General features: G+C 49.7%; 1 protein-coding gene across 2 annotated transcripts in view; it reads left to right on the forward strand.

The window, feature by feature from the left end:
- TRIM36 (tripartite motif containing 36) overlaps positions 1-24,500 on the forward strand; it is a 589,030-nt gene that overhangs the window by 354,606 nt on the left and 209,924 nt on the right. For both annotated transcript variants that reach the window (XM_086961040.1, XM_086961041.1), the window contains exon 4: positions 13,324-13,470. In XM_086961040.1, coding sequence (XP_086817166.1) covers positions 13,324-13,470 — 147 coding nt within the window. The remainder of the gene's footprint in view (positions 1-13,323; positions 13,471-24,500) is intronic.

The raw sequence follows: 24,500 nt of genomic DNA on the forward strand, positions 1-24,500 counted from the left end.
TCCTTTGACCTATAGGTCTCCCACCTTGCTAATGCCAATGAGGTCCCATCTATCGAACCCTTTTGTCTTCCACAGAGTACCAAGCCTATCAGAGTCAAAAAGTGGGGTCGCTAAAGTCAGGCGGTCCTTCCAACCCATAGAAGCAGTTGCATCATGCCATACACGAACCGCCGTCCTAGTAGGCCCGTACAATGACCTGACCGCTGATTTTGAGTACAGTGCCCTATAGTAATTACCCCCCAGCAACAACCATTTGTCCATAGCAAACGCGGGATTCAGTTCAGGACCATACATACCATGATTAATGGCCCCAACTGAGACGCCCAATAATACCGCTTGATGTCCGGAAGGGCGATACCCCCATCGTACCACGGGAGCGTTAGTTTGGACAGTGCAATGCGAGGTCGACCGTCCCATATCCATTTCCTCTGGAGACCCTCGATGTTTCGAAAATAACTGGCGGGGACTATGTCGAGCGTGTTTTGGAGGGCATATAAGAAGTGAGGCAAAGACATCATCTTAAAAAGGGTCGCGCGTCCCAACGGCGAGAGTGGAAGCCTACGCCATCCCGCGACATCCTGCAGCAATCGAGTTAACGGTGGGAGAAGATTAAGCTTATACCGGGCTGCAGGGTCTATGGAGACCCAAATACCCAGATATTTAAATCCTGATTGTTTCACTTGTATGGGGCAATTACGCTGGAGTAGGGGGGCATCGCCAGAAAGAACATATAAATAGGATATTGCCCAATTGATAATTAAACCCGAGTTTCTACCGAAGGAGGCGAGGACATCACATAAAACCATCAACGACTTCCTGGGCGAGGTGAGATATAGCAATAGGTCGTCAGCATAGAGCGAAATGCGATCTTCATAATCATTGGACCACCGAATACCCCTTATCGAGGGCTCCAGGCGGCGAGGGGCTCCAGGGCCAGGGCAAACAGGAGCGGTGATAGGGGGCATCCCTGACTGGTACCACGCCCGTGACTAAACTGTACCAAAACTTGACCATTGACTACAATCTGAGCAAGCGGGTCTTCATAAAGAAGCCGGACCCAACCTATAAAGCCGGGACCGAAACCAAATTTAGCTAATGCAGCCCACAAATAAGGCCACTCAATGGTATCAAAAGCCATCGTGGCATCCGAGGACGCCAAGATGGCCGGCTCACGCAACATCCCAGCCCTCGCAAGAACTCCATACAGATGCCTGAGATTCAACGCAGTGTTACGATGGGGAATAAAACCGGACTAATCCGGATGGACCAGGTCACTAATGACAGTGATCAAGCGATTGGCCAGCACCTTTGCGAGAATCTTAGGCTCAGCGTTCAAAAGGGATATAGGACAATACAACCCACACTTGTCCCTTAGTTTCCCTTCTTTGTGCATAACAACAATCGTCGCAAGTCGCTGGTCTCGGGGGAGAGAACCACACTCACGAGACTCCAAAAACATATCTCTCAAATAGGGGGCTATCTTGTCTGGTCGCAACTTGTATAGCTCTATCGGCAGCCCATTAGGACCCATGGCCTTACCAAACCGCAAGGAGCGGATCGCAAGGTCAACCTCATCGGCGGTTAGTGCGCTGGCCATTCGCTCTCTATCAACGTCCGAGAGACTCGGCAATGCAATGTCACGCAGCAACAAATGAGAGTCCTCCTCCGGCCTATCGGACACGGGGGAGTATACTGTCTGAAAGTGATCAGCAAAGCACTCAACAATCTCCACCGGGTCTGAGACCCGCATACCACTCACCCTCTCAATCTCAGGCACGACCCGACTAGCCGTGTCCTTCTTGTCTAACCATGCTATTAATTTACCTGCCTTGTCTCCCACGTCATATAGCCGACCCTGTTGCTCTCGGCTCATGGCCTTAGCAGCATCTGTAACTAGAGCCCTATATTCCAACGGTTTCAATCTTAACATATGTGTCTACGCACGGGTTACCTTCTGTTCCAAGTCTAACTCAAGGTCCGCTATTTCAGTTTCAACATTCACCACCGCCTCATTGTTTTTTAAAGCCAGCAATCAAAGACAGGGCTTGACCCCTGAGAACTGTTTTAAAGGCCTCCCAAAGCGACACTGCAGACGAGACGGAGCCCCCATTTTCTGAAAAATATAGATCAAGTGACTTTATCAAATTGTTACGAGTTTTAGGATTACAAAGATACCAAGGGTTGATCGGGGCCACCCGCCCCTCGGTCCCCGAAGACAATTCAATTCGAAGCTACAGAGGAGAGTGATCAGAAATTCCTCGGGCCATATGCTTAACCTCAGCGACAGACGCCGCCTGTGCAGCAGGCACCAGAACGTAATCAATCCTCGAAAGGCTACCGTGGGCACCGGAGTGGAACGTGTATTGCCGCTGAGCGGGATGCAACAGTCTCCAACAGTCTACAAGGCCTAAGGTATCGATGAGACCACAAAGCCAGTTCTGCGCCCCCTTAAGGTCTCTAGGTGGATGTCTTATCAAAAATGCCAGACACAACTGCATTACAATCACCACCCAATATCAATGACCCCTCAGGGAGAGCCAGGTGAACCCGCCCCAGTTCTGCGAAGGTAGTGGACTGCTGACCGGGAGGGACATATACGGATACCAGGGACAGGGTCCTACCCTCCCAAAGACCAGTAAGGGCAACATAGCGCCCTCTGTCATCGAGAACCGTTGCATCTACCTCCAACGGGAGAGAATTCTTAATAAGAATACCCACCCCTCGGGAACCTGAGGAAAACCCTGCATGAGCGGCCAAACGATACCCCTTTCTATTCATAGCATAGCATGTATTGCCTATCAAGTAAGTTTCCTGTAGTAGAACCACATCAGGGGAATGACGTTTTAGCTGCTGCAATACCACCCCACGCTTTATCCTATCCCCAGCCCATTCACATTCCAGCTCAGAAGTCTCAATCCCCTACCCCCATCCCACACAAGAAGAAAATTCCAACCCCAAGAGGAACCCAGCGCTCTAATCAGAAAGTCTCGCAATACATTGCCTTTCAGAAAATGAAACTGAAAAAACAACACAACCCCCCCTCCTCCCCACCAAACAACCCGTTACAACACCCCTCACCCTGCACCCCTGCATAAGACTAGAAAGCCACCTTAACTTGCAGTGTGCCTGTCGCCCCAACATCTAAACTAATCTACAGAAAGTCAAGCAGAGGAGGAAAATGATTCAATAGCCCCGCAACCCCCCCGAGATGCCTCATAAAATCACATTACACAGTTAGTGCGCCACAGTTCGAAGCTTCCAGAATACCCCAGGAACCAGTCAATGATAAAGCTTATTCCTGGTCCATCGATTCGCCCTCCGCGTCACCACTCTGCCCATCCTGCAGATGATGGGCCGGAAGAGTATCAAGCCAGTCGGACACTACGTCTTGTCTGTCGAAAAAATAAGTCCGCTCTGCATGTTCGATACGCAGCTTGGCCGGAAAAAGCATGGCGTATTTGAGGCCCATCTCTCGGAGTCTCCTTTTCACCCTAAGAAAACCAAGTCTCTGTTTCTGCACGGCTTGGGTAAAGTCTGGATAAAAACTGATGGTAGTGTTCTCAAACTTTAAAGGGGCCGCCTGTTCGCGAAGCCTGCAGGATAGCGTCTCTGTCGTGGAAATTGAAAATGCGTGCTATTCTAGTCCGAGGCGGGGCACCCGTCTTGGGTTGTCCACCCGGAACTCTGTGAGCTCGTTCCACAGTGAAGAAATTGCTCAGTCCCTTGGGTGCAAGGTGATTCATGATCAGGTTCTCCACAAAAAGATCAGTTGCTGAATCCTCCGCCTTCTCCGGAACTCCTATAATATAGACGTTATTCCACCTAGACCTTCCTTCAAAATCCTCCAGCCAACGTGCAAGGAGGTCATTGGAAGCCCTTAAGTTGCGAACCTCCATCTGTATCTCGACGACGACGTCCGTCAGGCTAGTAGTCTTAATATCCAGCGATTTATCCTTTTCGTTGGTTCTCGCTAGGTCTGTGCGGATCAAATTCATATCAATTGCCACAGTGTCAAGTTTATGGGCAAGATTCTCCACGATCTGATCCTATCAATAGCGACCATGACGTCTTGTAGGGTAGGCTCCGTCGCTGAGGTCCGTGGATCTTTCGCTACCTCCAGCGACCTACCCGGTCCACTGGGCGACACCTTAGCCTGGGCATAGCGGTCCATGATGTTGGTTTGGGTATAGCTGCCTCGCCAAGTAGCCTTTGATCTCTGTTTGTCCAACTCCGGCTTCCCCGCCATCGTGGAGACAGTGAAAATGAGTCCAGACTGGGGCAGGGGGATAAAAGCGCAATCAAAAGGCTACGTGGAAGGCCATGCCCGGCAACGGTCGACCTTGGTAGAAAGATGGAGATCTCCGAGGTCCCTCGAGCAGCAGTGCAGAATCCGCAGTGTTTGGTCTGCCCAGTAGACGAAAACGAAAGTGAAAGTAGGCCGGACCGTTCAGCTCCGGCCCCTCAGGCCGATGTTGTTCAACTACAACTCGGACACCATGCCAACTCCACAGCCGGGCATCACGGAGACGTAGGCCGCGATCTTCAAATCGTCATAACTCCGGCTCCTGGGGTCTGATCCGGATTCTGGTTTCAGTATTCGCCTCACCAGCGGTTCGTCTTCACGGGGACATATATGAAAGTCAGGATAAGCTACAGGATATATGCGGGAGGTTGCGAGGGTCTCGGGAGCCCTGTGCTCACGTGGCCATCTTGGTTGCGCGCGAAGCTCCTCTTGGGGAACATTCCTATTTAGAGGGGATAAAGTAGTCCCTCCAACGTCGTTGATACCACGCCGGCTAGCGGTGTTGTATGAAGGGCACTTGGGCATTGTGAAGAAGAAGATGAGAACCAAACAAATGTACTGGTGACCAGCAATGGACAATCCGATTGAGAGACATGTGCGAGAATGTGACCAGTGTCAAAGGGCGGATATGTCACAAACCTTACTACGCCCGTCATTGGGAAGATTCGACAACCCGACCACCCCGTGGGAAGAAGTGTCGATAGACATTCTTGGTCCCGTGCTGGACGCTCAAGGTACCCAGAAGTATGTAGCAGTTCTCATAGATCGGTACTCAAAGTGGCCCGAAGTAGACATACAGGAGGAGATGGACACAGAGACAGTGCTCAGATTTCTTACAGCCACCTTTCTCAGAGAAGGTATCCCCTGCTCCATTTTGAGTGACAACGGACCCCAATTAACCTCGGAGAAGTGGAACAGATACATGGAAAGAAACTGCATCAAAGTCAAACACACATCTGTTTACCACCCGGCGGGCAATGGTCTAGCCGAAAGGTTTAACAGAGTAGTAATGGGTTCGATACAATCGGCCATAGGAGTGGGGAAAGACTGGGAAAAGGAAGTAAGGAGCATGCTATGGGCCTACCGAATTACACCCACCGGCACTGGATACAGCCCGTTCCAAATCCTAAGAGAACGTGATCCGTTCACCAAGGACAATCTGGCGTGGAAGGAAAAGACAGTCACGAGTAACTGGTCACCAGCAGTAGTTCAACACAACTTGGAGAGCGCACAGAGAATATACACTGAGCACTACAATAAAAGACGCAACGTGAAAGAGATTGTTAGAAAGAGGAGAGTGGGTCAGAGTGAAAGTCGCCCAGTTAAGAAGGAAAGGGGACAGCAAATACAGCTTGCCTATGCAAGTGAAAGAAGTGTATGACAGAGCAGCATTACTTACCAACGGAAACATCTGGTCGCAGGATCGTATGTTCAAGTGCAATAAGGTATTGCAGTGGACCAGAGAGGAAGGAGCAAAGACCCAGGAAAACCAAAGTTCTCCTACAGACGGCGTCTTATCTCGGGAAGGAGAGATGGAGTCAGGAGTGGAAGGAAAAGGGGTGGAAGACCATCCTATCGCTGAAGATCGTCCAGAAGATAAAGACTGGACTCCAGAGAGGGAGAACCCCCAGGGAGCTGGATGGAGATGTGCAAACAGGGCAGAAGATTTCGTGGAAAGTCCCTCCTCCACTCCGGTAAGACGTACGCGTGCAGGGAGAACTGTGATAAGACCTGCCAAGTACAGAGACTATGAACTGGGAGAAGTGAAGTAACTTGTTGTCATTGAGACTTTGAGAAATGTTACTTTTGTTTGTGTAAAGAAAGGAGATATGTAGTGTTGTGCTCTAGTCATTACGCGGTCGCGTGATGACGTAGAACGCAGCCGCCATTTTAGATTCACTTTGAGCACCAGTATCGGAGCACTCCGGACGTCTTTCCCGGCGCTCTTCTGCTAATTACAATAAAGCATCTTTATACCCTCATACAAGCTCCAAGCTTCTTTGTGAGATAAAGTAGCAACATTACAGAAAGATGTTGGAGATATTGCTTGGGGTACACGAGGTTCAAAGGCAGGCCCCAAACATTGTGCGGCCCACTGCACTTATTCACACCTCCCCTTAGCCCCTACCACCCCGCATTTTGTTTTACTCACCATTATAGAAGACGTTTCGTACAAATCGTGGAAAACAAACTTGCTATGGTGAGTTAAGATAAGGTTGATCGATTTGTACCAAACTTTGTTGAACCAAGTAAAAATGAAAAGAAAAAAATATGTCTACTCCTTCCATGGCTTCCAAGTTTTCTTTTCAAGTTTAGGAAGTAAATGAACAATCTTCTTGGAGGGAGGGCAACAACCCCCCACATACTCCCCACGCCACAATCCTTCACTTCTGTCTTCCTCTGAGTGATGAGGACGAGAGGTGACAGAGTCGGTGAGAGTTCTGAACAACTTTGAATGCCATCTCCCTGCGAACTTTGAATGAGCTCGGAGGAGGGGGTGTGGGAGCATGGAGCGCCGCACCTCGGTACGGCGGGGGGGAGGGGGGTGAACAGCCCTCCTGAAGCAGGTCAGAAACCTAAAAGGCCGGCTCTCTGCAGGCTTCAGGCCTCCCCTTCTCTGCAGTTGCTCTGGGGCATATTTACAGATCGTCTTAGGGCTTTATAAAACCGGATTCCAAAGCAAGCTTTTTTTGTTCAATACAGCTGGTAGCTGCCGGTAGGAGGCCAGGTCCAGAGTCACCAAGATCCGGTTAACAAAGGAGGACCCGTGAGAGCAGAGAAGGAGGGCAAACTAGCACTGCCGCTAGCAGCTGGCCCCGGCTTCTCATCCCCCCGCACAGCGCTTCACAACGCAGAGTCGACTGTAAAAGGCGGGGGTTCTTACTACCAACATTGTACCCTCAAAATGTTTTATTTGGGTCGAAATTTCAGTTCAGCAATTATAGACACTGCACCATGTCTTGTAAAACAGTTCCGGGATTTGATATGAGCCAGAAACAACCATGTGTAACTCGTGAGCTAGCATTAAAAATAACCATAGACGAGAATAGTCCGTCGAACAACTTCAACAAGCTGTTGCCATTGGGCAAATGCAAAAACAAGCATTGGCATAGCCAATAGGTCTCGCCTTTGGGACCTTATAAGTGTTCAGTTATCCAGCACAATATTCTTGGTGCAACAACATCAACTGTTGAATGGCTAAACACTTATAAGGTCCCAAAGGCAAGACCTATTGGCTATGCCAATGCTGGTTTGTTTTGTTCTAGACATTAATGTTGTCACTGACATGTTCACCTAAGCATTACGTAACTTTAAGCTTTGGTTTACTTCAGTACACACACACTTTTTAATTACAGTTATTGGATTAAAGAAATGCTATATGTGCACATCAGACCAAGCAAACATTGTGGCTGCCAAGTACATATCGGTATTTATATAGAGGGGGTTACTCCACCCACTAAACATTAAGCAAGAATCCTGAGTATATATGTATACATACTGTGAAAAAAAAAAACCTACTCCCTGCAACATATGTACCACCCCACCTCTCTCGGACTCATCCCAAAACGTTCTTACTAGTATGAACTTCTTAATATCGTTCTCAAACCTCCCCTTCCTTTTTAACCAATTCACCCACCTAACAGGCGCACATGTTCACTACTTACAAAAAAAGTTTGATCTATTGGTTTTGTAAATGACAAATATATTATTTATGTGTTTGTTTATAAAGTAGCTTTATAATAGCTTTGTTATTGACAATGCAAATAGTTTTAACTTTTGCAAATGTGACACCTATAGCATTTGTAATGCAACATGTTGTGTATTTATGTGACTTAGATGTATTAATCTTACAAATAACAATGTATTACAATTTTTTAAATGAATTAATACTTAAATAAAAGTGATTTTAATTTATAATGGCAATAGCTAAAACTTTTGGAAATAACTTTTGTGAAGAATATGTTTACTGTATTTTATTTTGAGGAGAATCCAAGAACAGAAGTGAAATAATAACATCATTTTTGTGACATTTGTAATAAAGCATGAAACATTGAGAGAACATATTTGAACCAGTTGTTGTTGAATGGTTGCACTGATTGATGCTGTGATGGCGCGGAGTGATGTTGCGACGAGTGATGCTGTGGCATTCAGTGATGCTGTGGTAGCGCATAGTGATGTTGCGGTGCCCCTGAGTGATGCCGTGGTGTCCCTGAGTGATGCCGTGGTGTCCCTGAGTGATGCCGTGGTGTCCCTGAGTGATGCTGTGGAGGCCCTGAGTGATGCTGTGGAGGCCCTGAGTGATGCTGTGGAGGCCCTGAGTGATGCTGTGGAGGCCCTGAGTGATGCTGTGGAGGCCCTGAGTGATGCTGTTGTGGTGCTGAGTGGGTGAGTGGTGCTGTGGTGCTGCTGAGTGATGCTGTGGTGGTGCTGAGTGATGCTGGGGTGGCGCTGAGTGGTGCTGGGGTGGCGCAGAGTGGTGCTGTGGTGGTGCGGAGTGACGCTGTGGTGGTGCTGAGTGACGCTGTGGTGGTGCTAAGGGACGCTGTGGTGGTGCTGAGTGACGCTGTGGTGGTGCTGAGTGATGCTGTGGTGGTGCTGAGTGATGCTGTGGTGGTGCTGAGTGATGCTGTGGTGGTGCTGAGTGATGCTGTGGTGGTGCTGAGTGACGCTGTGGTGGTGCTGAGTGACGCTGTGGTGGTGCTGAGTGACGCTGTGGTGGTGCTGAGTGACGCTGTGGTGGTGCTGAGTGACGCTGTGGTGGTGCTGAGTGACGCTGTGGTGGTGCTGAGTGACGCTGTGGTGGTGCTGAGTGACGCTGTGGTGGTGAGTGACGATGTGGTGGTGCTGGGTGGTGCTGTTGTGGTGCTGTGGTGGTGCTGAGTGATGCTGTTTTGGTGCTGAGTGATGTGGTGCTGAGTGGTGCTGTGGTGGTGCTGCGTGATGCTGTGGTGGCGCAGAGTGGTGCTGTGGTGGTGCTGTAGTGGTGCTGTAGTGGTGTTGAGTGGTGCTGTAGTGGTGCTGTGGTGGTGATGTGGTGGTGCTGAGTGGTGCTGTGGTGGTGCTGAGTGGTGCTGTGGTGGTGCTGAGTGGTGCCGTGGTGGTGCTGAGTGGTGCCGTGGTGGTGCTGAGTGGTGCCGTGGTGGTGCTGAGTGGTGCCGTGGTGGTGCTGAGTGGTGCCGTGGTGGTGCTGAGTGGTGCCGTGGTGGTGCTGAGTGACGCGGTGGTGGTGCTGAGTGACGCGGTGGTGGTGCTGTGTGGTGGTGCTGAGTGATGCTGTAGTGGTGCTGTGGTGGTGCTGAGTGATGCTGGGGTAGCGCTGAGTGATGATGTGGTGATGCAGAGGGCAGAAAGGCACAACACAGCTGGTGCAGACCCCATAGGGCAGGGGTTATGAGAGAAAAGCAACGATGGCCGGTCTCTGGGACTCCGGGTTCACATACTAAACATCTCTAAGAAGAATTTGAAGCATTCGACCTCGGGAGGATGACTGTCTCAGCAAGCCGTTGTCAGCAATAGAGTGGTTATAGCGGTTTGCTGTGGGGCACTAAGGCGGTGCTTGCTTTCACTTGTCCCATCTTTGTAGCAAGCAGAAAAGCTCATTCTAATGTGAATAATCATAACCTCTCTTTTATGTTGAGCAGCCTCGGATTCCCTAGCAATACTACGGTAAAAAAAAATATCTGTGCTAACAAAACGAGTTGGGGGAGAGGGATTGATGTTGTGTGGCTGGCATGGGGAAGCACACATACAAGTTATGAATTCTAGGGGCACAAACAATTCGCACAGGATGGTGATCAGTACTAGTGCGGGAGAGTGGGAGGAGGGTTCAGGGGGGGGCAAAAACAGACGGCGAACGGTTAAGTGGAGCCCTAGTGCAGAGAAGCACACGTGCTTCAGGGTGACACGTATAGCGTGGTGGAGAGAAGCTTACAAGGGAAGCCACTGCAATACATGCAACATTCTCTAGGCAAATCATGTATCTCCCCGTGCCTAAAATAAAATGTAAACTTCGCGTTTGTCACATAAAAGCAATACCTCTTTAAGAAGCCATCACCCCCCCCAAGAAAATGTTGACGTAAATGAATGAGAGCCTAACCGGGGCAGAAAAAACGCGGCCCCGAAATGAAAGTAAATAAACGCGGCCCTTAAATGAAACTCGTTTTAGAAAAGCACTTTAAAATGCAACGGTACGTCCAATTTGAATCATCTCTAATGGAAGGGTTGTCTTGTTTGCTGTAAGTTTCTTCAGCTTGTAGAAAGGGTGGAGGTTACCACATTTATTTACTACAGTAGTTTTATTTAAAGTATCGGAGAGAGCAACGAAGAATCAAAGAAATGCGAGCCTGAATCCGACAGAGTATCCAACGAAGTTACAATGCACGGCTATGCATGTTATTATTACACTATGGTGGCCACTAAACATCTGTATTTACGGTCTATTTACCTAACCACGAGGACGGGACACGAACATCTAAAGGGAAGTCCTGTCCTAGCGTTGAGGAGGCAGTTGTTGCCGAGCAGCCCCGAGCTGCAGGAGAAACATTTCAAACAGCAGCTCCATCTTAAGAGCAGATACCAATGCAGGGGGAGGGGCGCACAGGCGCCCTTGACGGTTTCCATGGCTCTTCTTACAGCGGCCCGGCGAATACAGATGTGTGGTCTCTGCTGTTATGCAAATAGCGCAATTGTAACCGAGATTTATCAAAGAACGTTTAAAGTATTTACTGTAACATATTTATTTGGTACAATAGTATGAATCGAACTCCACGTTCTATTCTTGCAGAAAATAAATTATGTGGTATTTATCACTGTCAATAAATTCCGACTCGGATGTTATCGGGTGCGATAACTTTCCAATCAATTAATTACCGGATCACTGTAATGAGGGCCACAGTGCGGTAATGCAGTCTAACCTAAAGGGATATCTAAGATGGAAGGATTCGCGTGCTCTGCTGTCAGGCTATGAACCAAGCCTAGAAATAAGTGAATCAGGGAGATTTACGCAAGAGATGCACGAACTTGAGGATGAGCGGACACAGAGTACGATAGAAAACACAACAAAACCAAGACAGTGAAACGGGTGGAGGAGCCACGATTCGCCCAACATTAAGGGGGAGACGGGTTACGGGCAGCGTGGACTGGCCGCAATCAGTAGTGACAGAGCAAGATACAGTATGGGTCTGTCTCTGGCTCCCCCTTCACTCCACAGGAGAAATTCAGTTCACTTCTCGTCTTACCTTACCACTCCCACTTCAGATCCCGATGAAATGGATTGCAGTCCCATAACCTACCTGTCACCTGCTTACTCTCATAAGCAAACGACAGCCCAATCGCATCTAAGCCGGACTCCCAAGCCCGTGACACAGTACAGTTGCTTTTACAAAATATCTATTTGACAAGTATTCAAATGCATTAGACCACTTTCTTGAAGTTATGTAGAAGCTTTCTTTCACGTCTAGTGCATTTTCATGAATAGCCAAAGGAAATAGAATTTTTTCGGGTCAATGGGCCAAAGCAATTAATAGCCCCGACACCGAGGGGTCTGCCAGTTTGTGAGCTCAGGAAATGTTGCCTACGTCGTTTAGGAACACGGTGGGTGTGACATGTTGGTGTGCAATTGTCTTTAGTTTCAGGCGGAGGTGAAAACAGTTCTTGAACAACAAGCAGGAACAAAAATCAAATAAGGATAATGAGAAAGAAGGCACATACCAGACATGCGTTATATGAGATTTCTTTTTTTTTTAGATGTACTATAATGCGAATTGTACTGATAATTTATAAAAATGCTACAATGGCTGTTGTCGACAAAACGAAAGTGCTCCAAAAATGTAGAAGCCCCAAACTAAAAGTAGAGCGCCGCAAATCTGTAAACTATTTCAAATAATGGACGCCGCGGGGGATTCGAGGCGCTTCAACAAAACCATATGGGGTGCAGCAGGGGGCGGAGCGGATCGCTTTGAAGTAGTTGGCGGCCGTAAAAGTGTGAGCAATTAGGGGGCAGGAGAAGTGAGGCCGTCGCGCACTGCGCATGATGGGGAAGCCTGTGGGAGGAGGCTGATTGCTTTGATGTGGAGAGCATCAGGAAAGCTAAACCAGTAGGCGGATGGGAGCGCATTCACAAGACCACATGCACTTGTGTAAATCCGCCGGCTGGTTTAGCTTTCCTGATGCAACCCTATAATTCTCGCTATTCATTCCTTGCGGAATGTAATAGCGAGACCTAAAAAGTACTTACCGACTGTATTTGAAGGAGACCGTGTCACGCCACATGTAAACAATCGAGTCCGGATGGGCTGTCTGAGAAGGAGACAGAGCGGTAACAAAGAAGCCTCATTTTCAATTGGAGGCGACCGTGTAGCATGAACGATGACGCCAGCCAATAGGAATGATGGGCTGGACTTCGATGCCTCTTCTGAAATCTACTCGATTACAAGAAGCCTCGCAGAGCGAGCATCCTATGCGCGCTGCAACGCAGGTCTGCAAGACCTAATAATACCATAAGCCGAGGCTCGCAGCTTACATTGATTGTTAAACCCGAAATGGAATATACAATTTTTGCGCCTAAAATGTATGTTGTAACCTGGGCAATTAATCTGTGCACGTGAAGGGTGGTCAAGTATTTTGTGTAAAGTCTGGAAAGTCACCCAGACAAGTTACATTTAATCATGTCGTGTTTGTTCATGTTCATTCCTCATATTGGGTCTCTGCATTATTGCCAAACACGTTATCTTTGATTCATTTTAATGGCTAATTATAACTTTCAGAGGAGTGATTTTAATTGGTAAATTATTGTATGCTATCATTATAGCTCTACTAAGCATGTGTACTCAGTATATTTTAAAATATGTGAAATCTTTTATATCTGTGGCGAACAGTTCAATTAATTTAACTGTTTAAGAACCGAAATATGAAAAAATAGTCCTTTTCTCCTTCGATATGTCAGTAGCTATTTGCTAGGTGAAGCCGACCTGAACAAATTTGTTGATTACAAATAGATACCTTTTTCTTTTTCATGCCAGGTTTTGATGTGTCCTGAACACGAAATGGAAAAAGTTAACATGTATTGTGAAATATGCAGAAGACCTGTTTGTCATCTCTGTAAGCTAGGAGGGGCACATGCAAACCACAGAGTGACAACAATGAGCAGTGCCTACAAAACTTTAAAGGTAAGCAACAATTCTATCTGGCTTGTTTTTTTTTGCATTTTCTGCAATTTATTGAGGTTTCGCAGTCAGAAAACAACGGTAATAACAAGTCAATTATCAACATATGGCTTCATTACATTAAAGGAGAGAGTGGGAGAAGGAGAAAGGGGAGGAAGAGAGAAAGAGAGAAAGGAAGAAAGAGAGACAAACGAAAGACTGAAAAGAGTATGGTAATGGCCGCTCCTGCAAGCGTTGGTGTGTATATAGCCTGTAATATAATTTAGAGTAACAATGCTCTAAGCAGAGAACTACCAAGTTAGCGAATATGACGCATGTGCAGTCCCCACATGTTGATGCTACCGAATCGTAACTGAAAGTGAACTGTGGTAAACATAGTGAGGAGGAGGTGCATTTGTATCCATCAAACAAACAGTTCTAGGGTCCAAGAGGAATAGACAGAGCTGTTGGTGTGTGTGTGTCATATGACAACACAACGGAGCCTCACCAATTGAAGACACCTACATGGATAAACCCTCAACAAGGATTTGATACCCAATAATTTTTCTAAATCCCATGGGTGTCTAAATTAGCACTAATCCCTGAGGTTAAGGTGTATTTTCCATAAAAACGTTACAACAGGGGAAATCTCACTCAAACTACAGAAAAAGTGAGCAAAGTTAGAGTACCTCACGGTAACACCACCCGAGGGGGTTCCTGGCTGACAATTACCAGTTTACCCACTTCTCATCATCGGTCACTCTCTTTGCGGTGTGTAGAAAAGAAAACAAAAATGTGCTGTATTCCTAAATAATAATTGTGCAGTGCAGCAATAGTGAACGTGACCAAAGTATACACTATTCAACAGCTATATGTGTGTGTGTGCACCGCGAACCCCAAAGAGAACCAGTGCATTTGGTTCCCAAAGTTAAAAACTGGTAAGGCTTGCTGGCTGTCCGACTTTATTCCACTGCTGCAAGCCTTCCCAACTAAAAATGGCTAATAATACACCATACTCATTTCCTTACTGCCAACATGTTTTGTTGCTCAACATTCCAGCAACTTCGTCAGGGCAAAATGGGGTTCACTTTTCTTGATCTTCACACTCATTCATTCACAAGACCTGTGGTAACATTAAAAACAAGAGACAGCAGTGAATCGCCAAAGTAGCTTAATGAAAAGACGTTGGTTGAGAACATGTTTAGACACCATAAAGACTATTTTTAAACACATCAATTTACCTTGAGGTTGCCCGGTCACTGCATACCAGCAACCATGTGATATATCTGACCCCGTGTCACAAGATCACGTGCCCACCAGTGGCTCGTCCTGTATCAAGCCCCCTGAATGACAAAAAGAATGCATACCGTACTGTCTGTAAGGCACACCTTTATGTAGTGATCCCCCTCATACATATGGCCGCATCACACAGTGTTCCTCATTGGCCCACGTGTCCTCTCAAGATAATATTAGTGCCTCTATCAATGCCCAAACAATGAATGGCATCCACAAACTTGCTCGATAATCAACCATCCACCAAAAACAATGCCGCAATTCGTACGCTGGCAGAGACACCCTCAACCAGTCTCTGTGATGTCTCCCAGGCACACATCCCAACGACCTTACTGTTGCAGAGTCCTGCTGGCGCTTCTGGGGATCCCTCTCATTGCCCGCTGCTGTACTCGGACTATAACCTCGCCTTCGGCACCGCCCCATCTGCCACGTTACGCCAGGCGTAACAGCAACGCGGTATGCATTGCGTCGCAGCTACGCTGGGCGGCCATTTTGAGTAGGGATTAAAATAGCGAAAGACAGGAGTTTAATGCCGATTCCAAAGTATGGGACCTGCAGGGGTAAATTAAACCGGCTGAAGCACCATCAAATAGTGACAACTTAAAACCGAGTTGTGTGACACACAACCTAAAATAGCGTCCTTACTCACATTTGCTCTAATCCAAAATGTCATTAAAGAGGCATGCTCTTACTCTAAAATTTCATTAAAGAGGCATACATCTAAGTTCCTTATTTAATTTCCGGGTAGTATTGGTATAACCACAGACACAACGATTGGATTTTGCCACAGTATGCACCTGGTCATTCACAATTCAAATCACATAGAACTCAAATGTGCATCCGTGCATTTCATGCAAAGGGACCATTCCCTCGTCCCACATGAACGCGGGAGCCAAACACCCCAGCAGTACCAGCACAAAAGGGAGGGGACATGCAGCTAGCAGCCAGTTATGGGCAAGTCCTCCTAAGTCACAATACGCTGATCAGGTTTGCAGCGGCTCTATATAAACAGGGGTGTAGAACAAAGAGATCCCAGTACCGAATATGGGCTGTGAGTGAAAACATGGGATGGGCAACATGGATTGTGATGCAATACAAAGACTGTAAATACTGAATCCGTCCCGGTAACAGCCCCGCCCCTTTAACATCTGCTCACTTTGTTCCACTCAATATTTTCATTAAGTCCCTCGCGATCTGCCTCTTCTGAAAATATCCATTTGGCCTCTTTCCTTGCTAATATGGCTTCAAGATTGTGTGGGTCACCAACCACCTTCTCAAGGACAGTCCATTTCAAATCTCTAAGGTTATGTCCTTTCTCAGTGAAATGTTGCACCAGGCGTGTAGTCAATTTTTGGGCCCTAATTGTACTGAGGTGTTCTTGTATGCAGATCTTCACTTTGCGAGAGGTAAGTCCAATGTAATACAGCCCACAACTACATGTGAGTCTGTAAATAACATGTAAAGTGTTACAATTACTGAACCGGTTTAAGAACCACGTCCGTCCGTCATTTAAGACAACACTTTTGGCCACCGCAGTCAAATCAGACAGAGCACCCTCCGCAGAGATAATGTCCTGTTGGCAGAGCACCTCTCTTCGAGCCGAGTGGTCGCTCCCAGCGCCCCCCTGCTGGCTGTGGTATCGTAGCGCTGCTCTGCCTGTGCCTCTGCCGATCAGATTTGCCTGCTGCCTGCCGCTTTGCATAATATCACTGTTGTTACTGTTTGGATAATTGTTTTGGTGATTTCATTGTGTTCAGCGCGTCTAAAGTGTAGCGCTCCGCTCTGCTCCCCCCTCCGCCTCCATTTTAGAGTTGTTGTTGTTGTCCTCGTGTGCCCGCCCCGCCTCCCAGCTGAGACGCCCTCCCACGGCACTGAAATAGCGCTTCTCCCCCTCAGCGCGCTGTGACTCACTCCTCTCTTCGAGCCGAGTGGTCGCTCCCAGCGCCCCCCTGCTGGCTGTGGTATCGTAGCGCTGCTCTGCCTGTGCCTCTGCCGATCAGATTTGCCTGCTGCCTGCCGCTTTGCATAATATCACTGTTGTTACTCTTTGGATAATTGTTTTGGTGATTTCATTGTGTTCAGCGCGTCTAAAGTGTAGCGCTCCGCTCTGCTCCCCCCTCCGCCTCCATTTTAGAGTTGTTGTTGTTGTCCTCGTGTGCCCGCCCCGCCTCCCAGCTGAGACGCCCTCCCACGGCACTGAAATAGCGCTTCTCCCCCTCAGCGCGCTGTGACTCACTCCTCTCTTCGAGCCGAGTGGTCGCTCCCAGCGCCCCCCTGCTGGCTGTGGTATCGTAGCGCTGCTCTGCCTGTGCCTCTGCCGATCAGATTTGCCTGCTGCCTGCCGCTTTGCATAATATCACTGTTGTTACTGTTTGGATAATTGTTTTGGTGATTTCATTGTGTTCAGCGCGTCTAAAGTGTAGCGCTCCGCTCTGCTCCCCCCTCCGCCTCCATTTTAGAGTTGTTGTTGTTGTCCTCGTGTGCCCGCCCCGCCTCCCAGCTGAGACGCCCTCGCCCCTCCCCTTCCAACATCCATATATGACAGCTGTTCCCGCGCGCAGCGTTTACGCGCAGCGACCGCGCCCAACCCGCGCCGAAGGTGCGCCAAAGGTAAGCCCGTCTACGCCCGTCCGCGCCTGGACCGCGCCCAGCGCCAGACACCCTGCCCCTCGCGTTGCCCAGCCCTCCCGCTTCACCTACGATGCCGCCACCCTCCTAGCCCTTAACCCCGGCCGCTTCCCCAACTGCGTCCAAGCCGCTCCTGGGCACACCCATGGACCTTTCTCATGCTACTCCTGCAAATTTAGCGGCACCGACAACATCTCCGCTACGACCACACCACAGATTCCCGACCCCAACCACCTACAATGCATCCTTCTCAACACCCGATCAGTCCACAGACACGCCATCGACCTATGGAATCTACTAGACACCATTCTCCAGACGTCGTCTTCCTAACGGAAACTTGGATGAACGCTTCCTCCGCCCCTGACATCGCCATCGCTATCCCTGATGACTATAAGATCACACGCAAGGACCGCACCGACCACACAGGAGGAGGAATCGCTATCGTCCATAAGAAATCAATCCGCATCACAACTAGCTCTGACGCCAACCTCGCCAACTCCGAACACCTTCACTTCCAGATCCTCATCGACCCCAAGACCATACTCAGAGGCACCCTCCTTTACAGACCACCAGGACCCCGCGCTAAATTCAGTGAAGACATCACGGACTTCATCACCCCACACGCGCTCCCCTCCAAAGACTACATCCTTCTAGGAGACCTCAACTTCCACCTTCAAAAGATCAACGACCGCAACACCGCCACCCTCTTAGACAACCTCGCCAACCTCGGACTTAACCAACTGGTCACTTCCCCCACCCACATCGCAGGTCACACACTCGACCCCATCTTCACCTCCAGCAACCATGTCTCCTTCAGCCACACTACGGATCTCCTCTGGACTGACCACAGCTGCGTTCACTTCACCTACTACAAGCCGAAACCCATCATCCACCTCCAACCAACTCTTCAAAGAAACTGGAACAAAATCACCTCGGATCAGATCTCCACATCGCTCCTTCGAACCTCCCCGGCCCTCTCTTCCAACGCCAACGAAGCCGCCTCCAACCTCACCATTTGGTTATCCAACACCGCCGACACCTTAGCACCACTGAAAAAACGTCAACACAAACTTGGCAACAAAAAGGCCTCATGGTTCAACGATGATCTCAAGAAGTCCAAGAAACTGTGCCGCTCCCTTGAAAAGGCCTGGAAAAAAGACCCATCCACCAGCAACAAGGACGCCTTCAAAAGCGCCACCCGCACCCACCACCAACTAATCCGAAAGGCCAAGAAAACAGCATTCAAGGATCGACTTGACAACAACGCCCACAACAGCAAGGAACTTTTCAACATCGTCAAGGAATTTTCCAACCCCTCGGCCAACTCCAACGACATCACCCCCTCTCAATCCCTCTGCGACTCCCTAGCCTCATTCTTCCACAACAAGATTGCTGACATCCACAACAGCTTTGACAACCAACCCGGAAGCCAACCCACCCTACCATCTGCTGACCATCTTCCCCCCGTTAACACCCTTAACGACTGGAAACCAATCTCCACTGAGGACACCATCCGCCTGATGAATTCCATCCACTCCGGATCCCCCACAGACCCATGCCCTCACCACATCTTCAACAAAGCAGACTCCGTCATAGCCCCGCACCTCCGAGATGTCATCAACTGCTCCTTCAACTCCGCTACCTTCCCAGAAGACTGGAAACACGCTGAACTCACCGCCCTTCTGAAAAAACCAACAGCGGACCCCACCGAACTCAAAAACTACCGCCCCATCTCACTTCTTCCATTCCCGGCCAAAGTCATCGAGAAAGCCGTCAACAACCAACTCGCCGCCTTCCTCGAAGCCAACAAATCACTGGACCCATCACAATCTGGCTTCCGAGCTAAACACAGCACTGAGACCGCCCTCATCGCAGCAACAGACGACATTCGAACTCTACTGGACAATGGAGACACAGTCGCCCTCATCCTCCTCGACCTCTCCGCAGCCTTCGATACAGTCTGCCACAGCACCCTTCTACAACGCCTCAGTGACATCGGAATCCAAGGAAAAGCACTGGAATGGATCACCTCGTTCCTCACCGGAAGAACCCAGAGAGTCCGCCTCCCACCATACAAGTCCGAGGCCTTTGAAATCATCTGCGGCGTACCACAAGGATCCTCTCTTAGTCCCACCCTCTTCAACGTATATATGAGCCCCCTCGCGGCCATCGCCCGCCAACACAACCTCAACATCATCTCTTACGCAGACGACACTCAACTGATCCTCTCTCTCACCAAGGACCCCAGCACCGCCAAAACTAACCTACACGAAGGAATGAAAGAAGTCGCCGAATGGATGAAACAAAGCCGTCTGAAACTGAACTCAGACAAAACAGAAGTCCTCATCTTAGGCACATCCCCCTCTGCATGGGACGACTCCTGGTGGCCGGAAGCCCTTGGAAAAGCACCCATCCCGACAAACCACGCACGGAACCTTGGCGTCATCCTGGACTCTTCACTCTCAATGAACAGACAAGTCAGCGCCGTATCCTCCTCCTGCTTTAACATTCTTCGCATGCTCAGAAAAACGTTTCGCTGGATCCCCCCCGAAACAAGGAAAACAGTCACCCACGCTCTAGTCACGAGCCGACTGGACTACGGAAACACCCTCTACGCAGGCACCACCGCTAAACTCCAGAAGAAACTACAACGAATCCAAAACGCCTCAGCCAGACTCATATTAGACATCCCACGCAACGAACACATCTCTGGTCACCTCAAAGACCTCCACTGGCTACCCGTCAATAAGAGGATCACTTTCCGACTGCTTACCCACGCACACAAATCACTCTACGACATCGGACCAGATTGCCTCAACTCTCGACTGTCCTTCTACACCCCCTCCCGCCAACTTCGCTCTTCCAGCCAAGCCTTCGCCACTGTACCTCGCATCAACAAGACCACCATGGGAGGCAGATCCTTTTCATACCTGGCGGCCAAAACATGGAACTCACTCCCCGCCTACCTTCGCCTCACCCAGAATCACCTAGCGTTCAGAAAGCAGCTTAAAACGTGGATATTCGACAAATAATCCCCCTCCCTTTCCTAAGCGCCTTGAAACCCTCTGGGTATGTAGTGCGCTATACAAATTTTATGACTTGACTTGACTTGTGTGAGGGCTGGACAGCGAGTGTGGACCAGTTTATCTCTTAAATTGGGAGCCCTTTTAAACTCAAACTGAGGGACTGGCATCCTGCTGGTAGCTGTGTCCAAAATCGACCAGTTTTTTCTGATAATCTGTCTCATTTTGGTGGATAGGGGGTTAAAAGTAGTAACTACAGGAAGACAGGCCTGTCTTTCCTTAACATTTCTCTCAAGAGGAGGTACCAGTGGGGTATTCAGGGCACGCTTACGTGCCTGCTTGATCACCTTCAACGGATATTCTCTTTCTTTGAGTTCTTTTACCAACTCCTCTGATTTTTCCCAGAATACATCCATGGTCGAACAATTCCGCCAATACTTGAGAAACTGGCCCACCGGGAGGTTATCCCTTAAGGCCCTCATAAATGCAGGCCAGGCTGGGAGCAAATGTGTCCCCCATCGACGTCCCTGATGTCTGTAAATAAAGTTAGCCTTTGTACTCGAAAAAATTCCTTGTGAGTGCCAACTCAATGCACTGCATAACAAAAGTCTGGGGCGTGTCATAGAAACATTTAAGTGCCCACAGGGCCCGCGCTGCTGCCACCAGCGTGGCATCCTGGGGGATTCTTGTGTATAACTACTCAATTTCGATGGTGACCAGTAGTTGGTTCTCAGAATCGAAATCAGTATCTTTCAGGATATTAAGGATGTCAGTCGTGTCCTGTACATACGACTTTTGAGTGACCACTGCTTCCCTCAGGAAGAAGTCAGCGAACTGGGATAGAGGTTCCAGAACAGGATGGATGCCCGAAACAAGCGGGCGTCCAGGGGGTGGACGCTGTGGCTTGTGGATTTTGGGCAAAATATAAAACGTAGGAACCCGCGGTTTAGTATTGATGATAAAGCCTGCCTCCTTCGATGTTATCCATTTTTTGGCCACAGCGTCCGCCACCATCTTCTTGATAGTGTCGCTAAGTTCCTGAGTTGGATCACGGATGAATCATTTGGAAATTTAGTGCAGACCTCCAACAACCTCATTATCTCTGTCTCATAGTCACAGGTGTTGAGTACAACAACAACACCGCCTTTGTCGGCTTGATTGATGGTAATATCGCTATTCTGTTGCAGAGATCTAACAGCAAGCCAGTCTTCCTTATTATGTGCAGAGTGAACAGAGGGTTTTACAAGACATTGAAATCCTTGAACAGAATCAGGAACATCAAACACTGCCACTTAGGGGCCAAGCAAAGAGTTAGGAGGGCAAAAGGTGGAGGGGCGATGCAAATTAGTATCAAACAAAGATGGAGACAACTTTTCTTTGTCTGAAAAAAACGTATGCAACTTAAACTTCCTCATCATTTCCGGCAACTCCATCCTACATAGGAAGGTGTCGTGTCTAGGGGTAGGGACAAACCCCAGTCCCTTGTTTAGCACCCTTTGTTCGGTTGATGTTGACTCGCACGAGAGTTGCCCAATGTGGAGCTATTGATCGACGCCATACTCGCCGAACCTCCTGATAACAGAGTGCATCCTCTGTCGCACCCCATCTGTGTATCACCGCCCTCTATGCACCACCGGAGGGGCACGAGGGAGAGTGCAAATGAAACGTGATCGTGTGTTTAGCAGGGACCAAAGCCAGGGTGCAAACCGCATTGGAAAAAGCCTAAGGAACATGCTTCCCAGGTGCTGATATCTGGGAGTTCTATAACCTCTTGCAACATGGTGTGAACGGTATGCCAGTAGTCTTGACGGGCTGGGCATGTACACAACATGTGCATAAGGGTTGCATCCCGGGCGCAGGAGAAGGGACACTCGGATGTGCGAGGGTTAACTACGGCCTATGAAATATGAAAAATTGTATGTTTTTGAAGTGCGAGTTGCAGGAGACTTTCTTTGGGAACTCTTGTGCCCTCTCCCGGTCATGAAGCACCCTCCCAAACTCGTCCTCCCATTTATAACAAAGTGTGTCTAGGGGAGTAGCCATCAACTTATGAATGGCTTTGTATAACTAGGTGATAAGGTGACGTCTAGGGCCCATGGTTAATATGGTCTGGATTACCGGTTGGTTCCTGGGTTCTCTGCCTGTGAGATCCCAGAGCTTGTGGCAGGTGTGGTTAAGTTGCCTATGCAGGAGAAATTGCCCCGCTGGTAGGCCTCTGTCCGGGATCAGCTGATCGAACGTGGGAAGCTAGCTATCCTCGAAGAGGTCACCCATCTCAAGTGGCGACTGCAGTTCCCTCGCCGTTTAATATCCGTGACCATGCGGCAAGCCTATCGGGGGCAAATTCAGGACATAGATCGGGGCCCCCCGCAAGAGACGATGTATCTCTGCCATACAAGTCTTTGTCACTGCCACTTGTAGGGGCCAGGAGGGGGAGGCTAGTTCCCCTGGGAAGAGCAGGCGCCGGAGAAGGGGCACTTGAGAGGGCCCAACCATCTGAGCTGATGGTGGTGTGTAATGCCAGGCCCTCCAGCGGGAAACCATTGGGCCTATCCTGCCAGGAAGGAGACCCTAGGCCTCCCCGGTCCACTGGTAGTTGTAGTTTGGTGAGAGCAACTCGTCTGCGACCAGATCCCCATATGAGGGAACACAGGAGTGCGTCTAATTCTTTGAAGAAGGAACTAGTTGGTAAAACCAGGGGATTTGTGAAGTAATAGAGAAGACAAGGTAGACCGACCATCTTTGCTAGGACAGTTTTGCCCTTTGGAACCAGTGTCAAGACCTCCACAAGTGTACCCGGGCCGTATGCCTGCAAGGCCCTGCGGAGCATACTATCATAAAGGTCCAGGGAAGTATGATGAAGGCATATCCCTAAATAGCATGTTGCCTGCGGATGCCAGGCTAGGCATGCATCACTGAGGTATACGTCTACCGGTGCCTGCTCCCAATTAAGAGGGTAAATGGTTAACTTCACCCAGTTGACTCGAAGCCCTGCAACACAGGCAAAATATGCCAGTATGTTAAGTATGAGTGTACCGTCAACGGTGATGTCCCTCACATACAGGTGACCCATGACCCGGTCACACCACTCACCGCACGGCCCCCGTGTGCCCTGGTCACCGCTGCTGCCTTCTGCCGCCTCTCCTGCTGCCTTTCCCCCTGTGGGCTGCAGGTGCTGCTTTGGCCTCTGCCCTCAGGCTTTCCCCCTCACCGCTTCCCCCGCGTCTGGTTTTCCCGCCCTTGTCCCCCCCCCGGCTCCCCGCCGCTGCTCCCCTGCGGCCAGCCCCTTCCCACTTGGCCATATATTGCGGGAACCGCGCAGCAGTGAGTTGTGACCCTTGACCCGGTCACTCCACTCACCGCACGGCCCCCGTGGGCCCTGGTCACCGCTGCTGCCTTCTGTCGCCTCTCCTGCTGCCTTTCCCCCCTGTGGGCTGCAGGTGCTGCTTGGGACTCTGCCCTCAGGCTTGCCCCCTCGCCGCTTCCCCCACGTCTGGTTTTCCCGCCCTTGTCTCCCCTCCCCCCCCATCGCCATATATGGCGGGGACCGCACGTACGCGCAGCGGTCACGCCGATTGCGCGCCAAAGGCAAGCCCGTCTACGCCCGTCCGCGCCTGGACCGCGCCCAGCGCCAGAACCCCCGGACCTCGCCGGAGCCAGCCAACCCGACGGAAATACGACGCCTCCACCCTCCACGCATTCAACACCTGCCGACAGCCAGCCTGCTACCAAGCCACCCTGAAACGCACCCACGGAGCCTTCACCTGCCACGCCTGCAACTTCACCTGCACTCGATCCTGCACCGCGCTAGCCAGAACAACCTCCAGCAACAACCACCTCAAATGCATCCTGCTCAACACCCGCTCCATCCACAAACACGCCGTCGAACTCTGGGACCTCCTGGACGAAACAGCACCGGACGTCGCCTTCCTCACGTAAACCTGGATGAACGCCACCTCAGTACCCGACATCGCCATAGCCATCCCTGACTGCTACAAGATCACCCGGAGGGACCGCGTCAACCAAACCGGAGGCGGCATCGCCATTGTCCACAGAAACACCATCCGCATCACGACCAACACCAACGACACCCTCACCGCCGCAGAGCAT

Source organism: Lissotriton vulgaris, chromosome 3_1, assembly GCF_964263255.1.
Source record: "Lissotriton vulgaris chromosome 3_1, aLisVul1.2, whole genome shotgun sequence".
NCBI classification, from domain to species: Eukaryota; Metazoa; Chordata; class Amphibia; order Caudata; family Salamandridae; genus Lissotriton; species Lissotriton vulgaris.